Source organism: Lepisosteus platostomus, chromosome 1 (genome assembly GCF_059453375.1).
Source record: "Lepisosteus platostomus isolate fLepPlt1 chromosome 1, fLepPlt1.hap1, whole genome shotgun sequence".
Taxonomy (NCBI): domain Eukaryota; kingdom Metazoa; phylum Chordata; class Actinopteri; order Semionotiformes; family Lepisosteidae; genus Lepisosteus; species Lepisosteus platostomus.
The window spans coordinates 3,631,141-3,645,230 of record NC_142611.1 but is presented as its reverse complement, the minus strand read 5'-3'; the positions used below and the strand labels follow the sequence as shown (position 1 = coordinate 3,645,230).

General features: G+C 41.7%; 2 protein-coding genes across 10 annotated transcripts in view; both read right to left on the bottom strand.

Moving 5' to 3' along the window:
• LOC148677532 (uncharacterized) overlaps positions 1 to 6,199 on the bottom strand; it is a 32,454-nt gene extending 26,255 nt beyond the window's left edge. Inside the window, exons 1-9 of one of the 8 annotated variants that reach the window (XM_088641404.1) lie at positions 6,083 to 6,196; positions 5,689 to 5,741; positions 5,060 to 5,249; positions 3,624 to 3,689; positions 3,121 to 3,246; positions 2,617 to 2,694; positions 2,329 to 2,448; positions 800 to 1,220; positions 106 to 305 (exon numbers count right to left, since the gene is read on the bottom strand). In XM_088641404.1, coding sequence (XP_088497530.1) covers positions 106 to 305; positions 800 to 1,220; positions 2,329 to 2,448; positions 2,617 to 2,694; positions 3,121 to 3,246; positions 3,624 to 3,689; positions 5,060 to 5,188 — 1,140 coding nt within the window. In that variant the 5' untranslated portion in view covers positions 5,189 to 5,249; positions 5,689 to 5,741; positions 6,083 to 6,196. Of the gene's footprint in view, positions 1 to 105; positions 306 to 799; positions 1,221 to 2,328; positions 2,449 to 2,616; positions 2,695 to 3,120; positions 3,247 to 3,623; positions 3,690 to 4,227; positions 4,524 to 5,059; positions 5,250 to 5,688 lie in introns of those variants that run through there. The other 7 variants (XM_088641478.1, XM_088641099.1, XM_088641175.1 and 4 more) reach the window with 7 other exon arrangements.
• A 185-nt stretch (positions 6,200 to 6,384) lies between these two features.
• Positions 6,385 to 14,047, bottom strand: rwdd4 (RWD domain containing 4). Of its 2 annotated transcripts, XM_088641960.1 has the most exons (7): positions 13,821 to 14,044; positions 12,648 to 12,728; positions 12,396 to 12,505; positions 11,831 to 11,981; positions 10,505 to 10,622; positions 9,211 to 9,268; positions 6,385 to 8,118 (listed from the first exon to the last, which is right to left on the bottom strand). In XM_088641960.1, exons 1-7 carry the CDS (start codon positions 13,842 to 13,844, stop codon positions 8,091 to 8,093), a joined length of 570 nt encoding a protein of 189 aa, XP_088498086.1. In that variant the 5' UTR covers positions 13,845 to 14,044; the 3' UTR covers positions 6,385 to 8,090. The 2 variants fall into 2 exon arrangements, with proteins under 2 accessions (XP_088498086.1, XP_088498127.1); XM_088642001.1 differs by lacking the exon at positions 6,385 to 8,118 and having other exon boundaries at positions 9,177 to 9,268; positions 13,821 to 14,047.
• Positions 14,048 to 14,090: the final 43 nt, after the last annotated feature.

Sequence of the window (14,090 nt, the reverse complement as noted above, 5' to 3'; positions counted from 1 at the left end):
ACCATAAGCAATAGGGACACGCTTCACTATTACAACTTGGCCAGAGTACTTGGTCATGGAGAGATACAGTATATGGATTAACTAAGAAAGAGAATTTCTCCTCACAAAAAAATGTGGCCCTTCGGACTCCTGGCACTGCCTGAGCATTTCCAAGTGCAGGGCCACGGTGTTGTGAGAGTCGCTGACGGCATCTTCCACTCCCCAGCGCAGGTCGATCATCTTGAAGTCATAGCCCCGCTGCTTGCAGTAGAGGTAAAGCTGAGGATAGACACTGGCCATCAATGCCTCTCTCTCTGCCACCGTATCTGTCAAAACCACAAGACGCAGCACCCTTGTCAAAACCATGCCAACTTTTTATTTTGTAAAAGATAAGAACTGCAGTAAAGCTACAAATAAATCTGTGAATCTGTCATCTTCTTCTTCAAAGCAAAGGCATACGCTTGAAAACGTCTTCACGTTCTTGTGGGAACCATTCCTATTTTGAATACATCCTTGGGAATTTGGACACGAACAGTCATTGTATTGTTTCATTATCAATAATACTAATCAAACCTGTACAAGATTGTAAAAGGATGCAGTACAGACATGCTTATGTGTACCTGTTGGGCCAAATTATGACTAGATGCATCATACCACTTTGACTATCATATCAGTAGACAAAATTGGAAAAAACTACAGAGCCAAAATTTGAGCAGGGGTATCACATGTGTAGAAACTGATTCTCATTGACTCAGGTTCTGCCTCAGTGTTGCTTGTAGCACAAAAATATTACGTTCTGTCCAGATCACAGCCAACTCACCTCTATATCCCCCGCAAATGTAGATCATGAATCTCTTCTTCTTCGCAGAATAAGGTAACCTGACATTTCCTCTGATTATGTCTCTGATTTTGTCATCATCGGAGAGCAGGAGGTCAGTCTTGCACTCACTCGATAACTGCCTCCCTTTGGCCTCGCGGCTGGAGTTAGCATTGTCTGCGTTTGGTAAAGTTGCTTTATGGAGACCTTTGAGGCTGGGCAGTGGGGTGTGTGATGAAGCCTCTGGCTGCAGTGACTCCGAGCTGACAGTCCAGTCACTGCTTGTTCCCGGGGATCCAGCGTAGCAGCTCTCCAACAGCTCTCTGTGATCCTGCAGCATTGTGAGGCTCTGGAATAACTTGCAAGGAATCTCAACAACAGCCTGCTGGTCCTCTTCATCTAGCAACGTTTTTAAACCCCTGTCCTGTAAAAGGGCAGAATGCCATCAAAATGTGCACCTAACTACAGTAGCTGAATGGCTTCCACTTTGCAACTTTTTCTTATGTTCAAATTCCTTTCAAAAGAATACTGATTAATTAGAAAGTTGTAAACCCCAAATAATGGAGTTTGATTTTCATATATTAAGAAACAGAATGAAGGGCTATACTACAGATGGGACTCCCACTTGAAGGTAGAGCACAACACCACCATCTCTGCGACTTTATTAATATGTTTTTATTTTGGATGAAAATTCCAAAACTTTTTTCCCTCCATAAGACTGTGAATTCAAGACAGGATTCAAGTACAGATTCACAGTATGAGGGAGATGTTCTGCAGCTGCTGCTCCACACCTGTCAGTCTCTGCACAGCGACCTCCTGTCAGGTGGAGGAGTCAGTTAGTCAGATCAGGTGGCGAAGTCAGGACTGGCCTCACCCATCCAACAGAGCGGCAATTCAGGCAGGTGAGATTGAACAAACCTGAACAGGAATTTAGTCAGTTTCTCTGACAGACAATGATCGTTCTTGACTGCAAGCAGTCAGACTCTCCACACACCTCATCAGAAGGATGGCCAGAGCCGTCAAGATCCAGAAGAGACACCTTGTGACAAAACATGACTTTCTGCTGAAGATCAATGACAGGATCTGTGAACAGCTGATCACGTAAGCCAATACATAGATGATAAAGGAGTCAAAATAATAAAAGATATATAAGTCGTGGGAAATGTAAAACAACAATGAAAATCCTACAGATAATGACCGATTATAATTGTTTTTTTTTATTTGCCTTGACTCTATTTAGAACAGTTGTAACAGTTGTTGCTTTCAGTCCCGACTGTTTCAGTATTTCTTGTTCTGTCCTAAGGTGTGCAGTATTTCGGGAGCTTGATGGCCACCCTTGTCATCATACCAGGGCTTTGCTTTGGAATTCCTCAGACAGATGGAAGAGCACCACCTACCGGTCCACCAACGCTACTTCCTGCAGCAACCAGATTGTTTTGGGGGGGTGATCTCCTGTTCACATACTTGAAAAGTACTTTCCCTTCAATTTCAAATAGTGAAAATATAAAGAACGTCCAATTTCACTGCCTCACCTTTAATAAAAAGCTTTCAGTTTTCAGTACATATAGCGTTTCATTGCCATTGTCTGCTGCTGTTGTAAAGGTGTCTCCTCGCTGGTCACCTCTTTTTCCATGTCGATTGTGGAAATGGTGCTAAAAATGAACAAATCGTAAACTTAGTTTGGGCAGAGTCTAACCTGACAACAACATGTGCTTATTTTGATTTTGAACGAAATACAACTCCCATAATAAAAACAAGTAGAAATAATTGATGAGAAAGAATGATTTACTTCGTTTAATTAGGTGCATCCTTGCACTTACCCGTAGGTGAGCTTTGATCTGCGACTGTGCTTCCACACTGACTTTTTTATAAGGCACATTCCAGTGGCTGTTCAGCTTCTGCAGTAGAAAATAAAGTCCATCTACTTGGATCAAACTTACTGAGACCCACTAGCTGGGGTTTTCTACTCTTAAAGGTCTGAACGAGCGTATGGTACATGTCTTTCTATACCAGGACACTTCCAGAGGCCTCATCCACTGCAGTGACAAACATCCACGTCAAAAAATACAATCCACTCGCGACATTATTACCACGGTACTTACGACAAGTAGGAGTAGCTTCGATAGCAAAGAAGAAGAAGAAGATTCGACTCCGCGTTTCGATTAATCGCAGAGCGCAGTTTAGGTCAAGTGTTGAATACTGAATTTGCCGTTCTGTGGGGGGGGGGGGGGGTAGTTATACCGTATTTTGATCATCAGTAAAGTCCCGTTCTTTAAAATAGGAATTTCAATTTAAGAGGAACTCGGAGGCACGGCTGTCCCTACCCTGTCCCCCACGGCCTTGGAGTCCGGTGGTCTGTGAAGTGCCCTGTGGGGCTTAATAAGGTGAGGAGCGAAGAACAGATCTTGAAGTTTCTGGGATGAATTTTGAATACTGTTGCTAACGTCCTGCTAAGAAAAAACAAAAAACACATTCTTAGACGGCGTGTCTAGTGGAGATCTAACAGCCGTTTAAATAGCTCCCTGGGTGGACTGTACGATACTGCTGGGAGAAAAACTAATATCATAGTGACTTGAATTCGAATATGATTCGAATGGCCCAGCTCTCTGATAGAAAAAAAAAATCGACAAGCCGATTACGCGCGTGAAGCACATCTAGCATAAGAAGCAAAAACAAACGTAACATTTCCATGGGGATGTAAATATAAATTCGTGTTTCAATGCATGTGTGAAGCCTCACTGATTGTGCAAAGCTATGGCGGTGTGGCTCTTAGGATCCTGTACGTCTGGCAGGTAGCTTCGCAGAGGCTGCGCCCGGAAAGGCTTACCTGAGACACGGGGAGGGAGGACGAGCCCTTGACGAGCGGAGGGAGGGCTACAACTTCTCTGTATCCCTGAAAGAAAGAATAAATGGTTTCAGTGGCTTTTCTACCGCTCCCGATACATTCTTTTGGAGACTCGAGTCTTCATGAGTGCCTTGTCAACAGTTATTAGTAGTCGCGCTGCTCACAACGTTTAGCTTTTGATTCCAAAGAGCGCACTCAAGATACTCTTAATCGATAAAGAGTTATAAAATAAAGTTAACCGTGCATTTCTTGAAAGGAGCATTGGCCTTATTTATGATTCAATTAATTTTAAAAAAAGTTATGACGCTAAAAAAGAATGAAATGGACGTTTGTGAAGCCCCGCGTTAAAGCGGCTGACTTTCAGTAGGCTGGTTAATGAATCCGGTTTCTTTATAAATCTGTACCGTGATGAATTAAAAGTGTGTCGCTAAGAAAATGATATGCTGATATGGAAAGCCCGGCAATGAATGCATTAAATAACACGTTTTCATGCATATATATTCATATCCGTGTGATGCACAATGCAGATACATAGAAACTTCACTCGCAAAACAACGGGACGTGAACGAAATGCAACTGCGCTTACTTTGCTCTGTTTCTTGGGAGAAATGTTGCTGTTCGCGTAATAAGTCCACATTCTTTTAAGATCAGCGCATTGCCTTCGCGGGAACAATTATTTTCTCCAGATGCTTTGTGAATCCTTCATCTCTGTAACGCGGTGCGTGTTTGTGTTGGAAAGCAAAGAGCTCCAACGCTTGAGCTCAAGGGACCAGATCTCGCACTGAAACGCATCTGCCGACGCCTACTGTATATGGGCCCCGCACCGCTTCCATCCAAAACAGCTCTGGATGTAATTTTATGGTGACTGGTGGGAGTGAATTGGTCGTCCCCTCCTACGAACAACACCCCCAAAACCACAAACCTCCAATGACAGGAAAGTCCGAATTTGCTTAACAGCGTTTACAGGACGCTGCGCCTAAAGCTGGTTTTTTTTAAATACTCCTTTTTCCGAAAACCGTGTTTTCAATAGACTTATTTCAATAGCAGAAGAGGGTTTTTTCTTCTTCTAGAAACGAGTCCTTTAAAGACGTTTTATTCCACACAACTAAACACCATTTAAAGGAGTTTATAGAGAAAACCCCGGCCTAGGCCTTTTTGCACACAAGGTGAAAATCGCAACAGATCTTTGAAGGTTTCACGTCGTTACTTATTTTTATAAGCAGGAAAAAAAACACTAAAAACTAAAGGTCTGATTTGGAAATAAAGGTGACGTTAATCTTTACCTTCGGCTTGACGTTATCACCGTTGAAAAGCGGTTTTTTTGCGCCATCTAGCGGAAGGAAACGTAAACGAACCGTAATACGCAGCGACAGAGGCGGCGGTGTTCGTTCCGCGACGCGTACAGTAGCCGATCTCACCTTTCTCTTCCCTTCAGCCGAGCATCTCGCCGGTGCACTTGCGGCCTGTTTCCGAAACGGTGTAATTCTCACGTCTTGTCTTCTTCTGGTGGGAACACGGGCCGTTTGGCTTCTCCGGACGCAGGACATGTCTGCGCTGTGCGGCTCCGTCCGAGCTCCCGGCACACCTGTGTAACAGGTCGACTGGATACTGAAATACCGCAGAAGGCGGCTTTGAGTTCTCTTGACACATTGCCTTTATCTGTTAGACTTCCTTTCATTTTTTAAATGTTTTTTTTAAAGTGTTCGTAGGTGAAATACCCGTAAGCCGACACAATATTAAAATAACGAGTAGAAACCTTCTTCATTCTTACAACATCCCCGCCTGTGTCGAGTTTAATATCATTTACTTTCCTAAACGGTCTACAAGTCATCAGACACATAACTGCGCTTTAGATTTTAGGTTCCGTGACAACAACAAAAAAGTGATTATTTTAATGCACTCTTCCAAAACATGGCACATATAAATATCGAGAAACACCCCCCCTCGTCCCAATTATGAAAGCTGTAGAAAGTCAGTTGTAACCGAAAGCTGAAAACAGCTACTTTTTGTTTTTGCGTGCTATTTTAAGTGTTAAAAAAGCAATTACCTTCTGAGAAAAGAAATACCGGTTAATTACCAGTAGGGTCTCGACAGTTTTACCTGGAGTTAAAGAAACCGAGACATTCATCAAATGTGTAATTGTCAAGATGTGAAGTACAGCACTCAAAATCCAAATATCCAGTCGGGAATAAAGTCAGTCCCCGGAAAACAAGGGAGAGGGGTACTGGAATAAATCATGGAATAAGGAGCACCTTACACCCCATTCTCAAGGCAAAACTAGGGGTGCTTCCGACCAGCTCAGCCGAGCACGATCCTCTGCTCCACCGTCATTTTTTGTCCAACGCTGAAATCAGCTTTGTTGCTTTCGAATTAAATTATACGCGACCTACTGTACGTTGACGTTTTTTTGAAGAAGACAAATGAAAAGAATAAACAAATACACTGGCTGCAGAGGCTTGAGGCTGTTTTGAGGATCCTGCACCTAACAGAGCCTCCTTTTATGAGGCGCAGAGTTTTGTGGCCCTCTCATCCATTCAAATATATTACCATGGAAACTGCATTTAGACGGACAACTGGCTCGGACAAGTGAACACTGGACTGTTGACAAGAGCGCCTTTCAGGCAGCATCAATAGCAAAAAAAAAAAGTTTATTAAAATTGTAATGTGCAAGAAATTAACATACAATGTAATGCCCACGGTAAATGCAAAGATTTGAGGGTAACATAAGAACAGTGCACCAGAATACTGATAAATAACGTTTATTTATTTTTTTAAAAAAAGAAGTTGTTTTAAAAGATGAATATCTTGTGAAAAAGACAGGTCTCAAAAGTCAGCAGAGCCTCCACAAGCATCCCCCCTTAGATATGCCTCATGAACGTTTCCCCCCACTTCACACTGAATCACAGCATTAGAGGGTTTTGGGTGTAGATTTCGTTTACATTTTTTTCAATCCATTTGCCATTAAAAAAAAGTGGTTGCAGTTGCCACATTGCTAGGCCACATATGCGGGTTGAGGTACCGTCCTCCCCATGACGACACACCTGCAGAACATCTTCACGAGGATTGTGCCTGAGCGCTCTATGGCCCTGGATTGAAGTCTGGCCCCGGGTTCCACCACTGTGGAACTGTGTGTGGAGCGTGCAAGCACCCACTGTGGCCAGAATGGTTTTCACTAGAGGGGCTCTGGTTTCCTTCCACAGCCCCAAGACAGGCCCGGCCTTTGTTAGATTAGGTTAAGTGGCATCTTTAATGGTTGCACGTCCATTGTCCTGTGAAGCCCTGTACCCACTGTCTGCTGGATGGGCTCCAGCTCACTGCCAACCCAGTCCTGGAGTAAGCTGTTACTGAAAACAGACGGCTTCTGCTTTACATTATGTTAAGCTAAGATAAGATCACTTTATTAGCCATACGCGATTTCTTGCATTAGGAATTTGTCTTTTCGCAGACCCCAGCTTGCTCTCCATGAGACACACAGATGGGGAGAGAGAAGCCATTTATATAGCACCCCTGGATCCCTTAAGAGCCTTGCTGAGGGGCCCAACGTAGTAGGATTCCTCTGCCGGCCGTGGGATTTGAACCGGCAACCTTCCAGCCACAGGCGCAGACCCTTAGCCACAGTGCCAAAAAATTTGCAAAAAGTCTAGGTCATCTTGTGATCTGTCCTTTGTGCAGCTTGCATTTAGATATGAAAACTCCGCGAACAAAAACGTTCCAATTGGGCTGATGGAACAGTAAATGTCTTCTGTTCCGATTTGTGGATCGCAACCAAAACCTGCCTCAGCTACACAGCAAGCCGTGTGTAAGAAGACAGATGAATGGTGGTCTCTACTAATCCGTGCCAAAAATCGGACTTTTACCAGCGCCCTGACCACCGTGTTTTCACTCCGAGGTAACGGCGCAGACAGGCTCTAGAGAAACGTGCTGCGTTAACCTCAGTGCAGGGGGGGTTGCTGTTTCTACAAGTTTTCCTACTGGTGTCTCTCTTCACCAACAGAGCTATTCAATTACGGACCTAACTGGATTAACCTAACACCTGTGTACAGGTCTTTAGGTGCTGGAGATACAGAGTGACCAGTCCCTCCAGGACTGGAGCTGAGCAAAATGTTTAATGTACACTGAACTGAAATAAATACTTCAACCTGTACCTAATTGCAGGAAATATCAGGAAACAAGTTACTGAGCACTAACAACGAGGTGTCATTTTATGTTGCTTTACAAAGACAAACACCACTCTTCTAGGAGTGCTCCATCCATCTAAAGTCCATGAAACCTGTCTTATTCTTTAAAAAAAACTCCTTTCAAAATGTTTTCTAATTCTGATAGACTCTCAGGTCCGCGAGGATTCTGGCTCCTGTCGAGCAGCATGGTGTCGCGCAGGTCTGTGAGGTCGTGTGTTTTCATTGCACTTGATTTTAAAACCCCTGGACATCCAGTTCGCCAGAGCAGCTGCTAGTCTTCCTCCTTACCACCTGTTTTGCTAAGCTTGAAAGAAAAAAGAACAGGTTTAGGGGAATTTACGTCTTTCAGTGAAGACAACAACATCAAGCACAAGTACACAGGCTTACCAGGACTATTCCATCTTAGTTCATATTTAACCTGGCTCTTAATTTATAGATATAAATTTATACAAGTTATTAATCTTAAATAATAGGTCCTTCTCAATTCATGCGCCATTCATTTGCATGTTTTTGGTTTGATGCATCTCAAGAATATACACCACTTGTTAATGTAGAACAGATGAGCTATCACAGTTTGGTGTGGCCAGAAACAGGCATCTTCATAGAGCACTCAAGTGTCATTGGGCACCGCTTAAAAATCTTATACTATGAATGTTGTACTGTTCATCAAAGCTTTACTTTACTAAAGAACACTTAAGTAAAGCCCAAACAGATACCTATGCCTATCTTTTTTTGCTTTGCATGTCTTTAAAATATAACGGCACTCATTTCCAGCGGTCTGTGCCTCTCCAGCCCGAGAGGAAAACGCTCTTGACTGACTTCAAACAACGGCATTCCCATAGAAAGAGCTCGGCACTGAAACACATCACCACTTCTCCCCAATAGATACCGTCTGTCATAAGTGAAGTTTATACTTATAGCCGTGTGCTCTACAAGAACAGCAAACTCTGGTAAAACTTTGAGGAGACCCAAAATGAACTTAAAGACAAAATGAAGCGAACGGTAAAAATAGGCATTTTTTCAAAAAATGAACACTTACATGCTTCATGGAGGTATTGTCATGATTAACAAATTCGGTCAAGGTTGGTTGAGAGGAAAGAAAGTGAAACAACGACATAGTTACTGAAACAGCCAAGAATTTCACAGCCTAGTTATGCAACAGCAGGCAAGACTAAATAATTAGTATTTTACAACTTCTTTTAATATGTTGAACATTGTACTAACTACATGAATTCTAACATGTATTCTATTAACTGATTCTATTCCTTAAATATATACTATATATATATTCTCTTGCAAAAGAAAAGTTTGCTCAAGAACACACTGCCCATCACACCCGGGCATAACCTCTTTACCCTGAAATTAAAACACTTCACATGAAGAAAGAACACTGCTGTACCTTGATTACATCCACCCAGTTCCAGCCTCGTGGAAGTTCACCCCTGTTATCTGTTAACAAAAGACGAATAAGTGACAATCAGCATTGCGATGGTCTGTCAGTAGTGATGAGATAAGAGAGCCACCTGGGAAGTGAGATAATATAATTTCTTGTTTTTTGTATTTTTGCAAACTATGCAGTCCAGTGTCTTGAAGTTAGCTTTGCGCTCAAATATATAAAGATGCCGCCTGTCCTTGGTCAGTAAGATAAGGGGCATGTATTTGGTAAGCTGGCTGCACGCCCAGAACATGAAAAGAACTAACTGTTGTCCAGTCTGCAACTTAGATATAATTAATTGGCATGTGTTGCTGTCTTATCATTTGTTTAGAATGTGTCATAGTAACTCTTTTTGTTTTAAGGTATAAAGGACCATCTTCAGCTACTTATTTTTTTAAGTCTGGTGGTTGCAAGCCGGACTTCCATATGCATATGAAATAAAGAGACTTCTGCTTCACAGACACCTGGACTTCGTCATTTGCATGACACAACAGTAGTCAGCAGACCAGTTAGCGCACAAATGGAAAAAAATAGTAATAGTAACACCAAATTAGAAAAATCTCATTTTTTAATAAAACAAAAATGAAATAACATGTCCGTAAGGATCTGTAATCCTGTGTAGGTTTAATTCAATTGTCCGAGACATTAACATCTTCAAGCACTACGGCATTGTATAATCAGTAAAGGAGCTTTTTTTGTGCACTTAAGACACAGCACATACAAGTCCTTGTTGCAATCTGTACCAAGGGAAGAATTTCAAAAATGCCAACAGAAATTTTAAATGTAAGTTAAGTTCTCTTGACTTTTGCATATGAATGGCAGGACTGTACTTCCATCCAAATCCTCAGTGATTACAAATTTGTCACTGGTAAAAATTACAAGGCTTAAGAAGACTTAGCATTGTACCAAACCAAGAGAGAAACGCTGTCCCCTGATTGGTCAGTCCTGGAGAGGACCAGTACTCTCATCTTGAAATAAATAAAGATCACGCATGTCTTTTGGGAAAGTAACTGTCATCTGCTAATTTGTACACCACCCCTTTACAGCAGGGAAGTGTTGCAGGAACTAGTTTAAGACAGACACTTTCCAAATGGAAAAAAAACACTCAAAATATTTCTCTTTTACACAAATGAGCCATTGTGCAAATTCTGGGCAGTCTGAGGCTGCAGCCACCTTTTAACACAGCACGACTTTGAACAAATCTGTGTAAACTAAGTGCCGATGAAGAGAACTGCTGTGCGATTTCCCACCTGTTCTCCCCGTTAGCTTCCGCTTCTGAGCTTTTGTTAACTGTTCTTTCTTCTCTCTTTTCTTGTTCGAAGAGCTCAGGTTGGTGGCCAGGGAATTTTCCGTGTTGGAGGTCAGGGTCTGGAAATACCAAATCAATGAGCGTTTAGAAAAAAAAGAATCATTCTCCGAGGTACCACACCTTCTTTGCAGGATGTTTCCAAATGCAGTATTTTAAGCAGTAATTTATGGGAGAGCCAACCTAAGCATTGCTGGTTTAAATTGATCAAACACTGAATGGATCTATTTATTGGGTTTGAACACGTGTGGAAGGAGGTTGAATTTTGACTTATTTCGGATCTCTCTGCCCACCGTTCATTCAAAGGAGTGACTTAAGATCATATCATGACTTTGACTTCTTTAAATCCCAAAAAACAAATGAATTACCTCCAATATTTTGCTAGTAATGTTACAGCACAAAAACTGTTATCATCACAATCTCAGTGACTAAGCGGAGTATTTATACCTCACAGAACAAACTCTATCACTCATAAAAACATAAAACACATGGCAAACAATACATCTGACTGGTCAGTAACCAATTTGAAAGTGTGCTTTTAAAAATGTAAGCAAGGACACAAAGCAATGCTGGTGGCGTAGAGCAGGAAACGCCTCTTTAGTGTAGGGAGACTAACACTTAACCTCCTCCTGGGATCACTTTTAAAAGATGGCATAACAAAAAACATCTTATGTTTGGTAAGCTTTTCAGAAATAAAAACTTGGAATTTCTAAAAGAGTGTATTAGAATGTAATACAAATGTGAAAAAAAACAAGAAAAGAGATAAATACCATTTGCATCTAGGGAAAGGATACACCTAGCAGGCAAGGCAAATCTTTCTTTCTAGTGTTTCCAAATTAACACAGAATTCCACTCTAAAAATGGGTCATTAATAATGGCAGACAGCACAGATTGCTTAAGAAAAAGTCAATTTTTAAGGTGTGGAGGGAAAACTCCTCCCTTTAAGGGTCTTCATTCCTGTATAAGTGCAGTACACTTTCAGTCATACAATCAGTACCAATTGTAAATAAATTTATTTAAAAGACAAAACTTGAGAAGACGGGTTCATGAAGAACAGACAGGCCCAGATGTGCTAAGACCTGTCACATTGCAAACACTGCAATTTGTGTTTGTGTTGAGACCATTTGCAAAGTAGCTATTGTGTTCTACTGTATGTAGTAAAATAAAATAATAGCTGTGGCACATTTATATCTACAACATCTTCACAAATTAAGCAGTGACACTGTTCAGGAATAAAGAATAAACAGGTGCCAAGAACAGGATAACATACCACTGCATTGATCACAGGCTGATGGTTCTCCATAAGCAAATCTTGATTTTCTTTGGCCCATTCAAACAGCGTGTACATCATGGCAGTTCCCAGATTTGCTTCAACCTGCTCTTCTAGTTGGGCAATAATACTTTTCTTCACTTCTGGGGAACTTAAAAAAGGAAAATCAGAATCTGAACAGACAGTATCAGTATAAACATATTCACAGATTTACTGTAGCACCAAAACAGACACCTAAAGTGAGCATCTTGTACATTTCTCTTTGCACAGTGTCAGTACTGATCCTAGGACTGTGTCTACTAGACAAAGTGCAACTACTGTTCTCTTCCAGCTGCCACCCTATTCTGATGGCTTTAAGGCTGAAAAGATAATTTGTTTTTGCAAATGCATCACTCAATTTTAAAAGCATACCTTTCACTACGTATTTATTGGCCACGCTAGGAGGACACTTTTTTTTCTTAGGATCTTCTGGCAGTAACTGATTCCGTTACAAAAGCAGTATGAGCCCTTTACCAGTGAACTGGATTTGAAGAAGTTATCTTTGAATTCCATAGGCCATACTCACATTCTGTTGTTGAAAAAGGCATCCAGCGATATATTGGGGGCAATTTCTGGATATGTTTCAGGCCAGGAGATCTCTAGTAGGAAAGCTTTAGGATCTTCATGATCTCCTATCTGTAAAAGCATTAGGGTCAGGCAGTTTATAATTAAATTCCCATGCCCACACATTGGCTGAAACTAGGCACTTACATCTCTACACATGTGGAACTTATAAACAAAAAAAAAAACAACAACAAAGAAAATAATAGTAACTCACCCTGTACTGAAAAGAAACAGGACTCAATTCTTTAAAACACTCATCTCCTTCATAAATGGAACGTAAAGCCTCCAGCTCCATCTATAACGAGACACACAAAGGGCAGCGTCGTGTTAGTTCACACATCTGCATGGCACAAAAAAGCACACGCTCACTCAAACAACTGACACTTCCCAGCAGAGGCCAGACTCCTTCAGGAACCAAAAGAACTGACCTGAATTCAGCAGTGCAGGCCTTATTGTAGCACCACAAATACAGTCTTGACTTAACCCAAGAACATGCTTTGTTCAGACAACTCTCCAAAATATTATATTAGCACAAAATGTCAAGGTAAATACTGTTTGATCATGGGCTGACTTTTTCCTTTAAAAGTGGCTTTTCCATACATAAAACTTGTTAATATCTCAATCGTTAAGGGACCCAATAGCTTGTAATACTAAATACTAGCTACAGTACGTGCTTGCATCCTGACAAAATCATATCACTCCTGCGGGTTTTCCTACTTGACTACATCACTGTGCCTGTCCATTATTCATTGTTGTCGCCACTAGTCAAAGAAAAGTTTATATTTATATAACACTTGTTTTGTATTGAGGCCAGGCATACATTTCAATTTTTCAAGCACCCTGTTACTGGCATGAATGTATCAAGCAACTACTTGTTGAACTTCGGAAGATATAAAACATTTTCTACATTTACTGTAAAACAGCTAGGATGTTTTCTTTCCAAATCCCCCAAACAGTTTAAATGCCTTTGCTGTTTGAAAATGTTTTAGTAACGCATCTTCACTAAGCAGCCAATCTGAACCTGCAGGTCTGTGTTCACGAAACCAGAGGGTGATAACAATTTCACTTCTTCTGCAGATAGATGTCAGTGACGAATACGGGTTATTTTCTGGGTCCAACGTAACCGACACGCCTGTCGTTAAGTAGTCTGAATGCAAGTTAAATAATTCATCGTGAGTGAAAACAATTTAAACCCTAAACAACAGGGTTAACGGGTGATTAAAGAACCGGACGGAGGCGCGGTAGACGATTGAGCTGGGAACAAGCTGAAATACATTTCGGCTCACTACATCGCATTAATTACAGTAACGAAATACAGTACTAAACTAAATTCCCCTCGCCTCTGCATGTGCATGTGCGCCGTCACACAGACACCCCTCCATCTTACCTCCTGATCTTCATTGGCGGTCATGTTTTGCCTTATCCCCGTAAGGACAAAGTGTAAATACAGTAAATACCGTCTACGCCTGAACACTACAACAGCGCAAGCAAGACTACCATGATCTCACACACGTCAGGAGAGCTGCCTATAGCGTCTCTGCCTCCCTCGGCAGTCTGCATGCTCCGTCAACTTTCACCCCTGACCTCCGACACCCGACCTCTGACCCTCCCCCGCCGCGTCGCTCCTCGCGCACACTTCAGGAGCTGGTACTTTGCG

What these genes read in the sequence shown, in the direction of transcription:
- rwdd4 (XM_088641960.1), bottom strand. Translation starts at nt 13,844, where the DNA reads ATGACCGCCAATGAAGATCAGGAG. An exon ending in AGCCTGTGATCAATGCAGTG is followed by an intron (nt 10,623 to 11,830) that starts GTATGTTATCCT and finishes TGGTATTTCCAG; the next exon opens with ACCCTGACCTCCAACACGGA. An exon ending in GATGTAATCAAGGTACAGCA is followed by an intron (nt 8,119 to 9,210) that starts GTGTTCTTTCTT and finishes TTTCAAGCTTAG; the next exon opens with CAAAACAGGTGGTAAGGAGG.